This window comes from Apteryx mantelli, chromosome 2 (assembly GCF_036417845.1).
Source record: "Apteryx mantelli isolate bAptMan1 chromosome 2, bAptMan1.hap1, whole genome shotgun sequence".
Taxonomy (NCBI): Eukaryota; Metazoa; Chordata; class Aves; order Apterygiformes; family Apterygidae; genus Apteryx; species Apteryx mantelli.
Genome location: NC_089979.1, coordinates 160,795,515 through 160,811,153, shown reverse-complemented (window position 1 = coordinate 160,811,153; position 15,639 = coordinate 160,795,515). Strand labels below are relative to the sequence as shown.

At 40.7% G+C, this 15,639-nt stretch overlaps 1 protein-coding gene across 4 annotated transcripts in view; it reads left to right on the top strand.

The window, feature by feature from the left end:
- RBM33 (RNA binding motif protein 33) overlaps window positions 1-15,639 on the top strand; it is a 103,501-nt gene that overhangs the window by 53,329 nt on the left and 34,533 nt on the right. For all 4 annotated transcript variants that reach the window (XM_067291949.1, XM_067291947.1, XM_067291950.1 and 1 more), the window contains 4 exons: window positions 6,770-6,929; window positions 7,587-7,921; window positions 8,299-8,544; window positions 9,006-9,293. In XM_067291949.1, coding sequence (XP_067148050.1) covers window positions 6,770-6,929; window positions 7,587-7,921; window positions 8,299-8,544; window positions 9,006-9,293 — 1,029 coding nt within the window. The remainder of the gene's footprint in view (window positions 1-6,769; window positions 6,930-7,586; window positions 7,922-8,298; window positions 8,545-9,005; window positions 9,294-15,639) is intronic.

Below are 15,639 nucleotides of genomic sequence, written 5' to 3'. Positions count from 1 at the left end.
TACTAGGATAAATTAAGTGGTGGAGTTCAGCACTTCCATTTCTTAAAAACAGATGGCTTAAGAAAAATCTTGATGTTCAGTAGCTTGCTTTCAGCGTGCAGGGATTGAAGTATGTCTTGGTTTTGACAGAAGACACAAATGGGACTGGCCCCTCTCAGCCCACCCATCCTTACTGAGAAGCTCCAAGCCCTGGTGGAGGTGGACATGACCCCTCAAGCTTTCAAAAATGGCAATGTCTCTCTCAGGCCCTTTGAAATACGTTTTGACACCAGGGCTTCACCTAGTGGTTTCAGAAGAATTATACAGTGCTGAACTGGTTGCAGCATACTTTAATTTTTGTGAAGGGAGATGTGTAGATTGTTTAAGGATTTTTTTATTATTATTATTTTCTTTCCCTGCCTTGTCTGAGATGTGGTGGGTCAGTCTGGTTCACGACTTGTTTCCTGTTTCTCTGTGCACTTTTTGCAACTAGCTTTAAATATAGCTAGAAGTGCCATTTTGGGCTTCTTTCCTTCCTTGCTTTTTGGTGCACTCTTATTAAATGATCAATCCGATAACAAAGAGAGGGAGAGAACGCTTCCAAAAAGTTGCTGTCTGCTCTCTACGCGTCTGTCCCATATAGAAGTCTGGCAGCTGGATCTCTGGAAACATCTGCGTTAATCTGATCCAGACTTGTAAGGTCTCGCTGCAAAGTCGCAGCAGTATTTTTGTCCTTTTCTCCAAAGTTACAGTTGGCCCTAATCTTGGGTGGAAAGTTTAGAACTTGACTAATTACATGAACTTGCAAGAGTCCCGTTCGTTTAGCTGGCATCTGTTAACTTAAATAAATGTATTTTGAAGTCCATAAGATTTTTTTTTTTAAGTATTATTAAGTTTCCTACAAGGGGTAGTAATGGCGAAGTGATAGTTAAAATTATTTTTTGTTGGGAGCCTTACTTGATGTGTGCACTGAATAGTTTGGTTGTAATTTGAACTGTCCAGATAGCCAAACCATGAAAAATGGAAGTAACTACTGTGCATATAGAGATTTATTATGGAGCTGTGTTACAGTATGCTTATTCTATCAAAACTAGACCATTATGAAAACTGGCTTTTGCACCTGCTCTTCATTAATTTTTGAAGTTAAATAGCTGTGCATAGTCTTTCCTACAAAATAGCAGAATGCAGTTGGGGGTTATTAGCAGCAAATACTTGCTGAATGCAGTGTGACGCTAATGATAAAAATAATCCATACCTAGAGGTTTAGCTTAGCTGCAGTTAAATTAAAAAAAAAAAAATCAAAAACTTTAAGTTTATATTTCTTTGTGCTATATTTGACACGATTACAATCTGTTTTAATTAGAAGTTGAAGCTGTGATATTAGTGTAGTCCCAGAAATTGAAAAAAAAAAAAAAAACCAAATATAATGGTGTTTCAGGTAATAAGCAGGGGCCTTACAACTTAAATTCACCAAATTTTGCATGTTTCCTGAAAAACTAAGTTCATTTATGTCTGGAAGTAATAGCTCGGGTTGAAATTTATAGAATTAAGTTTTATATGTAGTATGTGGAATCAGTCCATAACACAAATTCCTGTTGGAACTGTCTTGAAATTTATTTTAAAAGAAAGCCCTTGTCAGTGTAAAATTTGAAAGTACAAGCCCTTTTCCACTCATATTAATGTAATTTAGGGACAGAATTTTATTTCACGTTTCAGGAATAGCAGAAGCAAAGCTGGTTTAAAAAAATTGCAGGTCAGTCTTTTTCGCTGGTGTTAGAAGGAAAAGAATCAAACTCTTGATTTCTTTTTTAGAAGCAAATATTTGTAATACATTTTTCTGCAAATGACAGATGTCTCTGTAATTGACTTTGCATGATTGTCCGTCAGTTATCAGCCAAGAAATGTGATTATTCATAATATTTTATTAGTTCTTCAGAATGCCGTATACATAAAGTTAAATTCTGTAAGTGACAAAACATAAGTGGATATTTCTTAATGACACTTAATGGCACATGTAGTGTGCTGTTTTACAGTAGTATGATTTATATCAGCCATATTTTCTGTAGTTTTCCCACTTTTGAAATTTTTAGATTAAAAGAAAAAAAAAGTTCCATTGTGCATAGAATAACTGCCCTAATAGGGAAGGGGCATTACTTTAGTAGCCAGATTTGACAGTTCAGTATTAATGAATCCTGACAGTGAGAGACAGCTCATGATCATGTAGGATAAAAAAAAGGATCTTCGTGTTATTTTACCTGCAAAATGGAAAAGTAGGGTTGACTTTAAGATTGGAAAATGTTTGCAAGCTCTAAAAACTTACTAGCTTCAAAGGTTAACTGGAATCTCAAAAAACTAACCGAAAACCAAAAAGCAGAACTCATAATTGTGAAAAGGGAGAAGCAGATAGGAAGAGCTACGAACTTAAAATACTTTCTTCTACCTTGGACTGTTGTGGAGTTATTTTGACTCAAACTTGTATTGTAGGACATACTTGTATGAAATATAATACTAAAAAAGCTAGAGCAGAAAACTATTTTCTTAATGTATCTTGGGGAGAATTGTTATTTTTGCAATTTTAATGCTTTTTAAAGCATTTTGAATGCAGCTTTAGGGGATAAGAGAAGAAAAAAAATCCCAAATACAAAATTAAATATCAAAAAATAAAATTACATTTATACCCAAACAAATGCAAAATTAAGTATCCAACATTATAGTTTACAAAATCTGGTTGGTTTCAGGTATACTTTGTTTGCAATTTAAGAGTAATAGCAAGTTTACATTTTAAAAAATGCTTTCCAACTGGATAATTGTTATTTTTGTTCAAAATATGTTAGGTGGTTGAGGGGATAGTAAAAATTGCGTCTTAAATTAAGCCGGAAGGACACCTTTGGTACTGAAGGGAGCTCCAAATCAATATTGCTTATGTTTTCAAACAGTAAAATATCTTGCTGGTTGTTAGTTTCTGTGATATTTTTATAAATAAACCATTACCTTATTTTAGTAAGTGTGACCTTTCTTAGATCTAAATTAATTTCATGTTATTCCATTCTAAAACATACCAAAGCTGCTTTCCTAAGGGTTTAAGGTTTCCTTACGATGGGAAGCGTAAGGCTGCTCTCGGGGTGTGTAATACTACCAGACTGCTGTGGTTTGAGCCAAGACCGTCTGGGCTGCTCGTCTGCCTCTGTTCAAATTGTTTTGGTTGAAATTTTCCAAATGCTTTTCTTCTGAGACTGAAGCTGTGGAAAAATACTGTTTTGCCCAAGTGAATTATTTAGAAACCATATTTTGCATGTTTTATAGCTATTCAATTTTTCAAGGAAAAAAAAAGAGTTTGGCCTCGCTGAGGGTGTTTCAGTACATAAGACCTCAAACGGCGTGAAACTCAGCAGGACTTTCCATGCGTTTGCAAATCGGGGCCACGTTGGGAAGAGATAGATCCTGGGCATAATAATGAGGGGACGGGGTGGCAGAAGAGAGGGGAGCCTGTTATGAGAAACAGTGTCTTCTTTTGAAGAGTAGAGAATCTTTTTCCCAGTGCTCTCATTAGCTTCTCCTTCGCTGGCAAGAGAAAGAGGAAACGGCCTGCACTAAGCTCATTGGCAAGAGAGGCTGGATCTGGGTTAGGACTCGTTTGTGGGTAGAAATTGGAGATTAGAGACTGTTCTACACTTTCATTCTCTTGCCAGAGCTGAGGCATGAGGCAAGTGGGAGTTCGTGACTGGTGGCCACAAGACAAGACAGCCAGTTTGGAGTTGGGAAGCTGGACCCACACTGGGGTTAGGGACCAGCAGGCAGAGCAGAAGAAGTGGTAGGGATGAGAGGATGTATCTAAAGAGCAAGCGGGATCAAGAGAGAACTAAGATTAATTGGACAAGGAACTGATATTGGGGAGGATGCTTCAAATTGGGTTAAAAATTTTGGGAATAGGAATGGAGACGCTTGATATTGTAAGCTAGATCTGTATGTAACTGGAGTTCAGGAGCGAGGGGAGAGACTGAGGATCTGTGGCTCAGACTGGGGCAGAATATGTTGAGCTTGGAAGAAGCAGGTAGAGGGGATTATGGTCACTATAATGCCATTTGGTGCTTGAAGTCAAGCGCAGCCAGACTATTACTGCTCTTCAGCTCAGGTGGTAAATTTGTGGTACTTGTGCTTTCTTCACCCAGGTTTTTGGTAGGTTTCCATGCAATTTGTTTTTTCACTTGCTGCTTTAGAAATAACTAAGACATCTTACATGTAGGCGTATGTTGTGACTAGAGAGATGTACTACGAGAACTTCAGAGTTTCAAAGTGAAGCACTCTGAAAATAGGAAATACCAGGCTGCCCATCCAGGCATCTTTCTCTCCCCATGCGTGATATGCTCATGTGGCTAAGTGCTGCAAATGAGCTGTAAGATAAAAACCATCTTGTGTGAAAACGGCCCTAATGAATGGGTTTCTCTCCCTACCTCTGTTGCAACAACCTTATGCATTATACAGTGATAAAGTAATAACTAAATAACTAAATATCAGTTGTTTTTCTGGGTGCCTCACTGGAGGCTACGTGACTTGCAGAAGCACTGTGTTTCCCTGATGTGACTGAAGGCTGGGAGAGCTATGCTTTGATAAATCTGCTTTTATCACCAAGGTTTCCAGGATGAGGGGATGCGTTTTTAACCTTAGTCTGAAAGCACCTCTGGCAGCTCCTACATGTGGTGATGGTACTGTTGCGGCATGGCAGCGAAGGGTCAGGATCCTCAAGGTTCGTGTGCATTGCTGTTTTGGCAGGCGGCCAAGGCTGTCCTGTTCAACGCAAGAGAAGGGCAATACAGCTGAAGAGCCGAGTTCAGCTAAACCGAAATGGATTTTGATGGGACAAATAAATGTCACTTTCTTCCATCCCAAATGTGTCCCTCTTCCTCCAGCTGCTATTGTTTGCAGACAGCCTTAGAAATTCAAAGGTGTGAGTCTTTTCTGAGGTGGCAAGAATATTTTATGCTGGGGGGTGGTAGCCTACAGCAGTGTAGCCTATCCTCCTATAAATAGTATGTATGTTATGAGGACTGTCAGGCTCAACTGTGAAATGATGTCTTTCCACTAAACAGCCATAGGAGACAGGATGACTGGGGACACTGGCGATGGAATATAGATCCTTGAATGTCTAGGAGTGATAAAGTATTTACAATTGATGGCTCTTCAGCAACATAAAATAAGTAGTCTTAGTCTTGCTTTGAAATCAGAGGTGTTAGTATCTCAAATTATCTCCATTTAGGCACTTTCAAGGAGGCCAGAGATTTAACAGATGCAGATCCGCAGTGGCTCTCTTGTCTATTTGTTTGGTCCTTGCAAATCGTGGCTGGAGCGTGCTGATAGAAGGGTGAGGAGCAGCTTTGGCTTTTGCTGCTTTGGTAGGGAATAGAAGACTTCAACTTCCCAGACAAATACCCACTGTTGCTGTGTGAGGAAGTTGTTTTGCCAAAATGCTAATATTTTTGCATTAAAAATATGTATGGATCACAACATACAAGACTTATTTGGATATTGGAGGTCTTCCCTTCCTTATGTGGAAATATGGTATAAGCTTCAGTGCTGGTGGTATTAATGATTTCAGTTTAAGGGGGTTATGTGTTTTCATTTTAGGATATTTCCTGTTCTTGATTTTAAAAAACAAGTAAACAACAAAAATTATCTCTTATGCCCAAGTTAACTGCCTCGCAGTTGGGATAGGGTGAGACGGTACACGCTCTTGGTTAGCACAGCTCAGTAAATAAATGGTAAGACACCATTTAACTCAGTTGTTTGATCTTTTGCCAATGGCCATGTTTCAATAGAGCAAGGAGTGTTTGCTCTTAAATCTGTTTTGAAAAGCTTGTTTTTAGCAAGGGCAAGTTCTAAGCAGCTGGTGAATATCAGATGTAGACAGAACGGATGCCTCCACCAATTTCAAAATTCATGTAAGGTAGAAAACGAGCTGTTCTTAGATTATGTCGATTGCTTGTTTGATTTACTTGCACATAATAGGGGAATGTTTGTGAATATGATGATTTGTGAAGCATAGTTTCTTTCAGTTAGCAGAGGGTGCTAAAATATTTTGTCAGCTTTTGATATTAAAAAAAATGGTAATAGTGTGAATTACTGAATTAAGCATGTCTTCTGCATGCTTCTGCTTTTGAATTAAGATACTGCTCTCCTGCAATATATAAAGGGATACTTTTTTTTTTTAACTGAGGGGATGAAGATGGTTTTGTAACCTTCATTCTTCTTGTAATGCTTCAGATGCTTAAGTTGTTGTGAATTGACAGAAGTATTCTCCTGTTATTATCTTGAAAGATGATTTCTTTAATTTCTGGATGCCACAATTTTCTTTCTCTTTTTTTAAGTAAACCTGCTTCATTTCTGTAGCTTAGGTTGTACTAAATAGATGGCAAAGAATAGCACAGTTTAAGAATAGCACGGTTTAAGAAGATAAATGTCAGGAATGTTTTCTAAAGTAGACATTCAGATTTTTTTGGATTAATGGGAAAGAAGGTCAATAATTGCATGGATTTCAGTAAGCTTGAGAAGAAATGGCATTCCTGTGGTGCTAGTGATTATTAAAACATTGAGAATTCATTTCAAGATACTATACTCAGTGCTTAATATCTCTTCCATTGTGAAAGAATGACTTGGTAAGGACTGCCAATTTGTACAGATTTTAGGAGGTAACTCATAAATCAATTGTGCTTTTCAGACAAAAAAAAAAAGAAAAAAAAGCAAGTGTCAGATAAATTCCTGGTGGTCTTAGTCTCAGTTTTGTCCTATTAAACAGGGCCCTCCAGACTTCCAGCAGCACACTCCTGGACCTGTTCCTACCAACTTCTCCCAAGCGCCGAGGCTGCCCATCCAGGACCAGTGGAGAGGCCCGCCGCCACCTCCGCCACCGCTCCCTCCTCCGCCACCTCAGGAAAGAGACCCTTTCTTCTTAGGAGGTAAGGATTCTTGTTGCAGTTAACATATCCAATGTACTTTCTGCAAAGTGAATAGGTAGTTTAAGTGTGTATCCTGTAACATGAAGTGTCCCCAAGAACCTAGAGACAAGGTACTATAAAGAGTGTTAAAGAGTCTGTTAAAGTTAGCTAAAATGATGCAGCATAAGAAACAAAATAGATCCTAAGTGTGTGTGTGTGTGTGCATAAATCTATATGTGTATACACACACACACACACACACACACAGGGGTGTGTTTGTGTGTGTGTATATATATATAAATATATATAAAAAAAATATGTAAAAAGCTGCTGAACATCCAATCAGCAAATGGTAGCAAAGTTTTACGAATTCTTGTATGTCTTAAACCCTAATCCCTGTAATGTTTCATTGATTTCATTAGAGCAGAATTTTTAAGTTGTTCCTGATTCCCGTTTATTAACAGTCACGCCGTTCTTTCAAGCAGCAGTTCCTCTTTACGCAGGGGGTAGAAGCAACAGAAATGTAACCTTGAGGATAGCTCTTAAAATGAAAACGTCTCACACGTTCTTCCTGTCTTCAAACGCCAAGTTTACTTTCCTGCTCCAAGGGAAAGCCGCCGCTTCGAAGGGCGCCTGCTGCCCGCGGCGGCCGCCCTGAGTTACCTCTCTGCTCCACAGATCCCCGCTTCCCCAGCCACCACCTGTTCGAGCAGCGGAGCCCCCCGCCGCCGCCGCCGCCGCCGCCGCTCCTCAACAGCGCTCACCCCGTCCCCGCGCAAAACCCCATGCCCTTCAGCCAGCCCGGGCCGGCCTTCACGCAGCAAGGGCAGCAGCCGGTCTTCCCCCGCGAGAGGCCGGTGCGGCCCAGCATGCAGCCCCAGGGCCCCGTGGGCATCCTGCACTTCAACCAGCCGGGCTCCGCCAGCCCGCGGCCCTTCATGCCGCCGCGGCAGCAGTTCCTGCAGGCGCCGGCGCAGCCCTTCCTGGCCACGCACACGCAGCCCGGCATGCAGGTACCGCCCGCGGGGGGGGGGGGGGGCCGGGGGGGGCCGGGGCCCCTGCGGCGGGGCTGCAGCGCCCTCTGCCGCCCGGCTCGGTAGCGAGCGCTGCGCGACGGCCCTGCTTGGAGCCGGGGGAAACGAGCAGCAGCTCAAGCCCTTCGGAAAAGAAGGGCGCGCGGAGGGGGAAACCCCTTCCTCCGCCTGTTTCCACCTCACCTGCTGAGCTGCGCAAGTTTAGATATAGAACCACTCTGCGCAGCTAATCCACTTGGTTTAGCCTGTTCCGTAGCTGCTTAAAGATATTTTGAGACCAGGGGAGGCTGGGTGCAACTTCTCCAGAGTTTATTGCCTCGGCGCTAACACCAAATAACCGTCCTCTTCCTGCGAAGGGTCCCTTGCATCCTCCGCTGCAGCCACAGCCACAGCCCCAGCCCCAGCAGCACCATCACCAGCAGCAGCAGCAGCACCATCACCAGCAGCAGCAGCAGCACCATCACCACCTGCAGGGCCCCCCGCAGCCCTTGATGCCCATGAACCAGCCCCAGTTTCGGCCCCACATGCCAACCGCCCAGCAGCAGCCCAACAGCAACCGGATGCAGTGCCAGCAGCGGCAGGGGCCCATGAAGCCCAGGCATGTAAGTACCGCTGGCATCGGTGTCCCCTCCCTTAGCCGTGCACGTGTAACAGGCGTGTAAGCACAGGTTTCAAAACCCACGAGTGAATTTGCTCCAGTGCAGCATGTTCTGTTGCTTGGTAGGTTGGGGTGATGCAACAGTCCCTGTGGAGCAGCGTCTGTAGCTGTTCCATATGACTGCAAATCAGAACAACCACTTTGATTAGGAAAATAAATCACTTGGTGAAAAGCACATCTGAGAAAGATGTAAACAAGTGAGATTAGGTTTTGCTAAAAATAAAACTGTTGTTAGAATGTTCTCATTTCTGTAACTTTTCTTCTTACCTTAAAAATACAGTTGCTCTTGAAAAAACTTTTTTGCCAAACTTAGAAACCGAACTTAATCATGAAAAATCTGAAAGAGGAAGCACCTTAATCTTGCTTGTGATGGAAATCTTTGCATTTTTTCTTTCTGCTTTTCAGAACACGCCCTCCCAGAATATTGTCAAGCGTTCAAATCAGCAGCTACAAACAGCTGCTCCAAGAAACAGCAACTTGCGTGAGTTGCCGATAGCACCGTCACACGTGCTGGAAGTGAGCAACAACAGGCGAACTTCTACTCCAGCTGCTCAGGTCAAACCCATTACCAGCACCATGTCTGCCACCAAGGCTGTAGCTGGTGTTGGAAACTCGCAGGGAAGGCCTGAGATGAAAGCTAAAGCAATCACACCAGTGGGCCAAGCGAAATCGGAAGTAAAATCTGAACCAGAGGTAAAGTTTGGTTTGGGTGGGTTTTTTTGTTTGTTTGTGCGTTTTGGGGGGGGTTTTGGTGCCACTAGAGACCCCTCTACTGAGTTGCATTTTTCCTGTTTAATATGATGGCAAGAGCAGTATCCACTAACAAAACAAAACAAAAGTCTGCAAGGGTGGCAGGGCTGTAAGGAGTGTGTTTTGCAGGAGGAGGAGGAGACATTTCTACTGTGACAAGGCAGAGGTTGAGGAAAGGGCATCAACAGATATCAGCCTCTGAAATCCCCACTGTGCCTATTTTTATCTTGCAGCAATTCTGACCAATTTTTTGGTCAGCATTTCCTCTCAAATCAGAAAACCTCTTCTCTTCCATTTCCTCTGATGTTCTATACCTCAGAAAAATTGCCTGTTTAGACAGCTGCTTTCCTAATGCTGTTTTCCTTCAGACTGTCCAGTCATCTCTAGGGTCTTGAGTGCTCTTGTACAAAGTTGCTTCTGCGTTGTCTGGGGAGCTCCTTGCTCTTGAAGAAGGAAATGCCTCTTTTACACAACATTTTGGCCTGATCTCTAATCTAGGGAAAATAGGAAATGCTCTTAAGTTTTCCATTTTGGAAAAAAGATGCCATTTGCTCTGCCAATACTCTGCACAGTCAAAAAAAATGAGGTGTCTGGGTCATGTACTGTGAACAGGTGACTGCTTCTCTGCGCAGCTGCTTTTGGACGCTAGACAAGAGACTCCTTGTGTGCTGTTAACAGGGGGATAGGATTGAGCTGGTGGTGCTGTTAATACTGAATATCAGGAGGTGCTAGAGAAGCATGGCGGTTAAATGAATTCCATATGGTTTCTGAATGTCAGGTTATTCTGAGCAGAATTGTAAATTTTTATAGTTCAGCTGACCATGAATCTTGCCTCAAGGACCAGGTTTCTTTCAACAACTGTTGAAAGCTTTAGTTGTGATAATGCTTTCTTCCCTTTAAGCTGCTGGTTATTAGCTTCACATTTTGTTCTTGAATTCGTTATGACCATCCCTAATTTCCACAAACGAAGCACAAAAGAAATCCATAGCTAGCAGTGTTTGACCTCTTGTGCACTTGCTTTTCAACAGGAATATTGAAAAAAAAAAACCACACTATTTCAGCTTTTCAGCTTTAATTTTGATCTTTTTTGCAAAAATGACTTAAGTAATCCTCTTCTCCTCAATTCAGTCTCTTGGAATAATCTAAGTCACAGAAAATACCATACCTCATAGGGAAGTCTCTGTCTTTCAGGCCTTTAGTACAGGTAAGTTTTGTAAGCCTATGCAAAGCAGATATAGGCCTCGCCATCTAAAACGTTTTATAGTTCTTTCATATTTTAGTCATTTGAAATTTAAGGCATTAGTCCTGAAATATCTCTGCCAGTATTTAGAAAAATGAACTGATATTTTTCACTCTTAATAAAATCAATTTAAAAAAAAAAGAAAAAAAAAGCAGTCATCTTGTTCTCTCCATTTTAAGTTTTAAACATATCCTAACCTAAACATATCCTGAATTCTTAGCTTTACAAAATTAAGCTTCCTTTTTATTTCTATGTCATGGCTATCTTTGGAAACAAGTTGTGATATCTATTTCACATCGATTTTTGTAAAAGAGGGGAAATATGTTGCCCTGGAAGAACTGATGCATCTCCCAGTGCTTCCTAGTATTAAGCATGAGCCATTAAGCATGAGCCATTAACATTAAGCCTATGTGGGTACACTCAGCAATTACTGAAAGTGTGTGACTGTGTGCGCGCACAGGGAACACTTCTTGTTTTAAAGGGAACTTGAGAGCCACGTGCTGCAAACAGCAGCGTAGTAGCAGTTGTCCCCTTTCAGCTGTGCCACTGTGGCCGTCCTGTTCACTGGTGCCACTTATTGGCACTTTTACAAACTGACGATTGCAGTACTAGTAACTTCCATTTTCAAGTATTTAATGTTTTCTTTTTCTCTTCACTGTTGTTGTAATGTAGGTTATTACATTTCTGTCCTTAAGGCAGACTTTAATGTTTTACGGGTTTTTTTGCATGTTGTTTTTTGTAATTAACTAACTTCATCCTGTTCTTTCTCTCTCTAAGAAGACGAGAAATAGTTATGTTCTGTCATCTTTTCCAGCTGTATTGCTCATAACTGACTTAGGCAGGTCATTTTGCAAGTGTCTTCAACTGGAAAATTATTAAGACTTTTTTTTTTTTCTCTCCATCCTTCTTCCTGAAGAGCCAGTGGCCATATTTATGAATGCTGTGGCATTCAGGAACCACAAAGAATAGCAAAATTGGCTATTACAGGTTTTCTCTCACCTTCAAAATTCTGGTATTTTAGAAGTTTGCAACCTGAGTGACTAGAAGATAAACTATAATTCAACTTTCCTAATAGTATGCCTGTGTTCCGATTCCTTGGAGGCTGCAACTCTTAAATGGCTATATTTATAATAGATGTTATTTTTCAAGATTATATTACCTTTTGGCAATGAAATTGGGAAAGATGGGTGGTGGCCGTTAGCCTAATTCTGCTCATGTTGAGGCTAGTTTAGGATGAGAAGAATTAAGCCAATATTAGCCTTTTTTTTTTTTAAGGGGGGGCATAGAAAGGTGATGTGAAGTTCTTTGTAGAAATGAGATATTGGAACTCGGAACAGGAGGGAAATTAATAGAGCACTGGTCCATGTGCTCTAGTCCAAGGTACACTAATCTTGCCACTTACTGCAATTAATGCCACTAAGATATTTACAGACAACCTTTATATTTCATTCTCCCAAGTGCAGTAAATGTTGAAGTTGCATTGTTGAGTTTAATGTTGATGGGGTTTATTTTACAGGACTTGCAGTACATAAAATAGGTGCTATGTTAGGTTATCAAGTAAATGTATTTGAATCTTTTTACCTTTTTAGAAATTAACTGCCTGAAAAAATTGTAAGTATCTGAATTTGGGGGTTCTGTGGTTTGAATAGGTTTATTTTCCAAATTTTAATAATGGTGCCTACTGTCTTGTGTTTAGAGAATTCATCTTACCACAGTCTTTTTCCAGTTAGAAGATCGCAAGAGGGCAGTGTGCTTCTCAGAGTAACTTGTAACCTCATTCTTAACTCTTTTCCTGTTTGTCTAAGATGTGCAGCACCTATGTTTTGTAGGATGACCTGTAGCCTCTTAGGGGCGTGGAAGCTATTGTCATCAGTTATGTGTAATGTGTATTAGATGTTTTTATTTAAGGTAATTTGTGGGTTTGAATGCAAGCAGCAAAATGATATGATTTGTATCTGACTGTATTTTTGATAAAGACTTGTCAGGAATTTTTGGACAAAGGATTCTAGCGCCTCTTGTTTCTAAAAATACAACTGAAAAACAAACAAATTGCAAATCTGCTGAACACACAGGTTTGTATGTATATGCCACAGATCAAACTGTTTTGACTGATGGTGTCCATTGGAGGCATCCCGTCTGTCCTTGCATCCGTTCTGCTGAGGGACACAAAGTCAGTCTGGCTGCCCAGTTCCTCTTTGTTCCTTGACAGCAAGCCAGAGTACTTGCACTATTCAGCTTTTGTGTCTCTGCATTTAATTTTGTTAACTAGTAGTTAAACCTGCAGACCTCTAAAAAGCTTTTTCTTTTGTGGGTGTTTTTTTTTTCTTTTGTTGTCTTGTTTTATTTTGTACCATACGAGAAGCAAGTTTAGCACTTGAAGCTACTGGTACTAGGACTTAAATTACAGCAGAAGCTTAATCTCTTGTTTTAGAGCATGCTTCTTTGGTGTCTTTGACCTCAACAGTGCCATTCTAAGTCCTCTTAGAGGATGATCAAGAGCTGTTGCTGCTCTCGCTGCTGCTCTTTAACTGGACTCAGAAAAGCAGCCTGTAACATTTTCTTTTGGCACTTTCCATAAAGTCTCTTTGGACTTTAAGATAGAAGAAAAACCTGTAGCTAAAGTTTAGTCTTCCCTCCAAGCCACAATGAAATATGTTGTGTTTAAGAACTATTCAAAGACAGATGAGGATTTCCACTTTGCATCTCTGGCTTTGTATGCTGTGGCCTTTCCTAAAAAGAGGAGCCACGTACAAGATACTATTTCTTCGTGCTATGGAGTTCCTCAGGAAAAGAAAAAAGGGTGAAGCATCAAGAGCTTATCTAGGAAAAAGCCTGCTCCAAGTTATACTGCATCTTTAGGTATAGCTAATGTTACTCTTGTCAGCACACTTCCAAACACAAGCTGTGAACTTTGTGGCATCTTTGAAGGATGTTTGCTTTCTCCCAGTTGCCTTTTTTGGCAAAATGCTGCTTTTGGAGAAATCTGTCCTGGACTTATTAAAGTAATGGGATGAAAATCATTAGCAGTAGGGATTGCAACCACTTCCATCCTGTTCCAGTCTGTCTGTTTTCCCTGTCCTTTTTCTGATGAAGCTCCTAATGACATAGGGGAAGAGGTGCTCGTAAAGCTGAGGAGCTTTAATTATCACTGTTTTCATCTTAGTGAGGAGTTTGTCACCCATTCTGAATCTTTACTGTTAGGACGTTGCACAACTAGCTCCAATCAAATCTGACTCCTAATGCAAATATTTTGTTAACGAGCAAAGGGTTCTTTATCCTCTTTGGTCCTCCTCTAGGGGCAAGGGTATTTACTGAGGACTTAGCAGTAGTAGCAACTTGCTTATGGAGATGAAGTATTTAGGTCAACTTATCCTGTTAATGGGCTGATCTGGAGTAACCTCATAAGATTGGCAACTTAGTTCAAATAACCTCAGAGCTCTTTGCTCTTGATTTCAAAGCTGACTCTTTAAGAAAGGATTTGAGTTCATAGTATCCATATTAATCTCTAAAGTATTGAGTTGAGTTCCTGAAAGAAAAATTCCAAATGATATTTGAGATCAAGTTGCCTGAAGATTCCCCTAAGAGCGTTCATCTAACTCCATATGTACTAGTAATGCAGTTTGTCAATCCTCTGTGTTTAATGCTAGTGCTGTTGATCAGTGCAGATCAGCTAGATCCAAGAGGTGCTGCATGGATGTGTTGGTCACAGACCCTCAGGATGTTCATTCCTGGTCTGCTGGAAAGACCCATTTCATGTGTGCCACAAAGGACACCTCTCTGTGCTGCTATTATGTGGCCTTTGAGTTAAGTGTTTTGTACCAGATCATGAGCTACATCTTTGAAGGCATTCAGAACTTGTTAGATAATGATGTGAGCAGACAGTTTCCTGATAGTAAAGGGCAGCTGGTTGAAGAGCTAGTCTTGTGCAGACTCTTGCAAGTATTGACACCCTTCAGTTGACTGTAAGGAAAAAAAAAATCGCTATTTCCTACGGTAAATTTGGTACTGACTCACTGACATCCATCAAACTCTTTTAGATAAAATGCAGAGTATTCTGATTTAAAATAAAGCAAGTGAATACACTGATTTATTAAGTTAAATGGAACAGGCTTTCTCTTTGGACAATTTCAGTAATGGTGAGATATTTATTGTCTTTGAAAAGGACTGAATTTTTTATTCATGGCATCAGGATCTACGTAACAGCACATCCTCCTTCAGTCTGGAGGTTACCTCTATTTTCTTATCCCACACTAGCTATATTTGAGCCCTGTACTTTTTTAATGTATTTCTTAATGGTCTTATTCTTCCTATACGCCAATCCAGAATCTCCAGTTTTCACTATAAGGTTGAATACTTCAGTGTCCTCTTTCCTTCACCCCCCTCCCCCACGCACCCCATTTTTAGTTTGTAGAAGTGTGTTCCTGTTACCATTTATCAAAGACCCATAATCTAGTCCTTATAGTCATTAATCACCATAATCCTAGTCTGAAAAATATAGAGAAAGTTCCAAACCTTTTGGTATATGAAGCATTCTCCTGTAAAGGGCAGACCTCATTCCAGAACTATATCCCATATTTAAAAAAAAAAAATCCAGTTTTGTTGAGGTTGTATTTTGGCCATTGTTTAGATTAGACTTCTAGTCTGAGACATGCAGCTATTTCTTAGTTACCATGGGAGTAATCCCTGGGGACAGGTACTCAGAGAAGAGGCAGTTGCATCAGGAGGAGACAAGTATTCAAGACTTGTGCATCTGGATTCCACAAATACAAATTACTACTCTTACTGGGCTGCTATGTCTGTGAACCAACAATATGGTTGGATCTGGTCTGTTCTTCTTGCCTTGGTTTGGGGAGGATTCTGGGAGGTATTAGGGATAAAAGACGCTTGAACAAAAAAATGCGTCCTTGCACATTTGGGTCAGATACATGCAAAAAATGACAAGAGTTTGCACCCCAGTTACTGCAAGGTAAATAACTGCTCATCACTGCGTCAGTTTTCGAGAAATGTTTTACTGTTATTTGTGCTCTAATTTACCAAAATGCAAAGTTA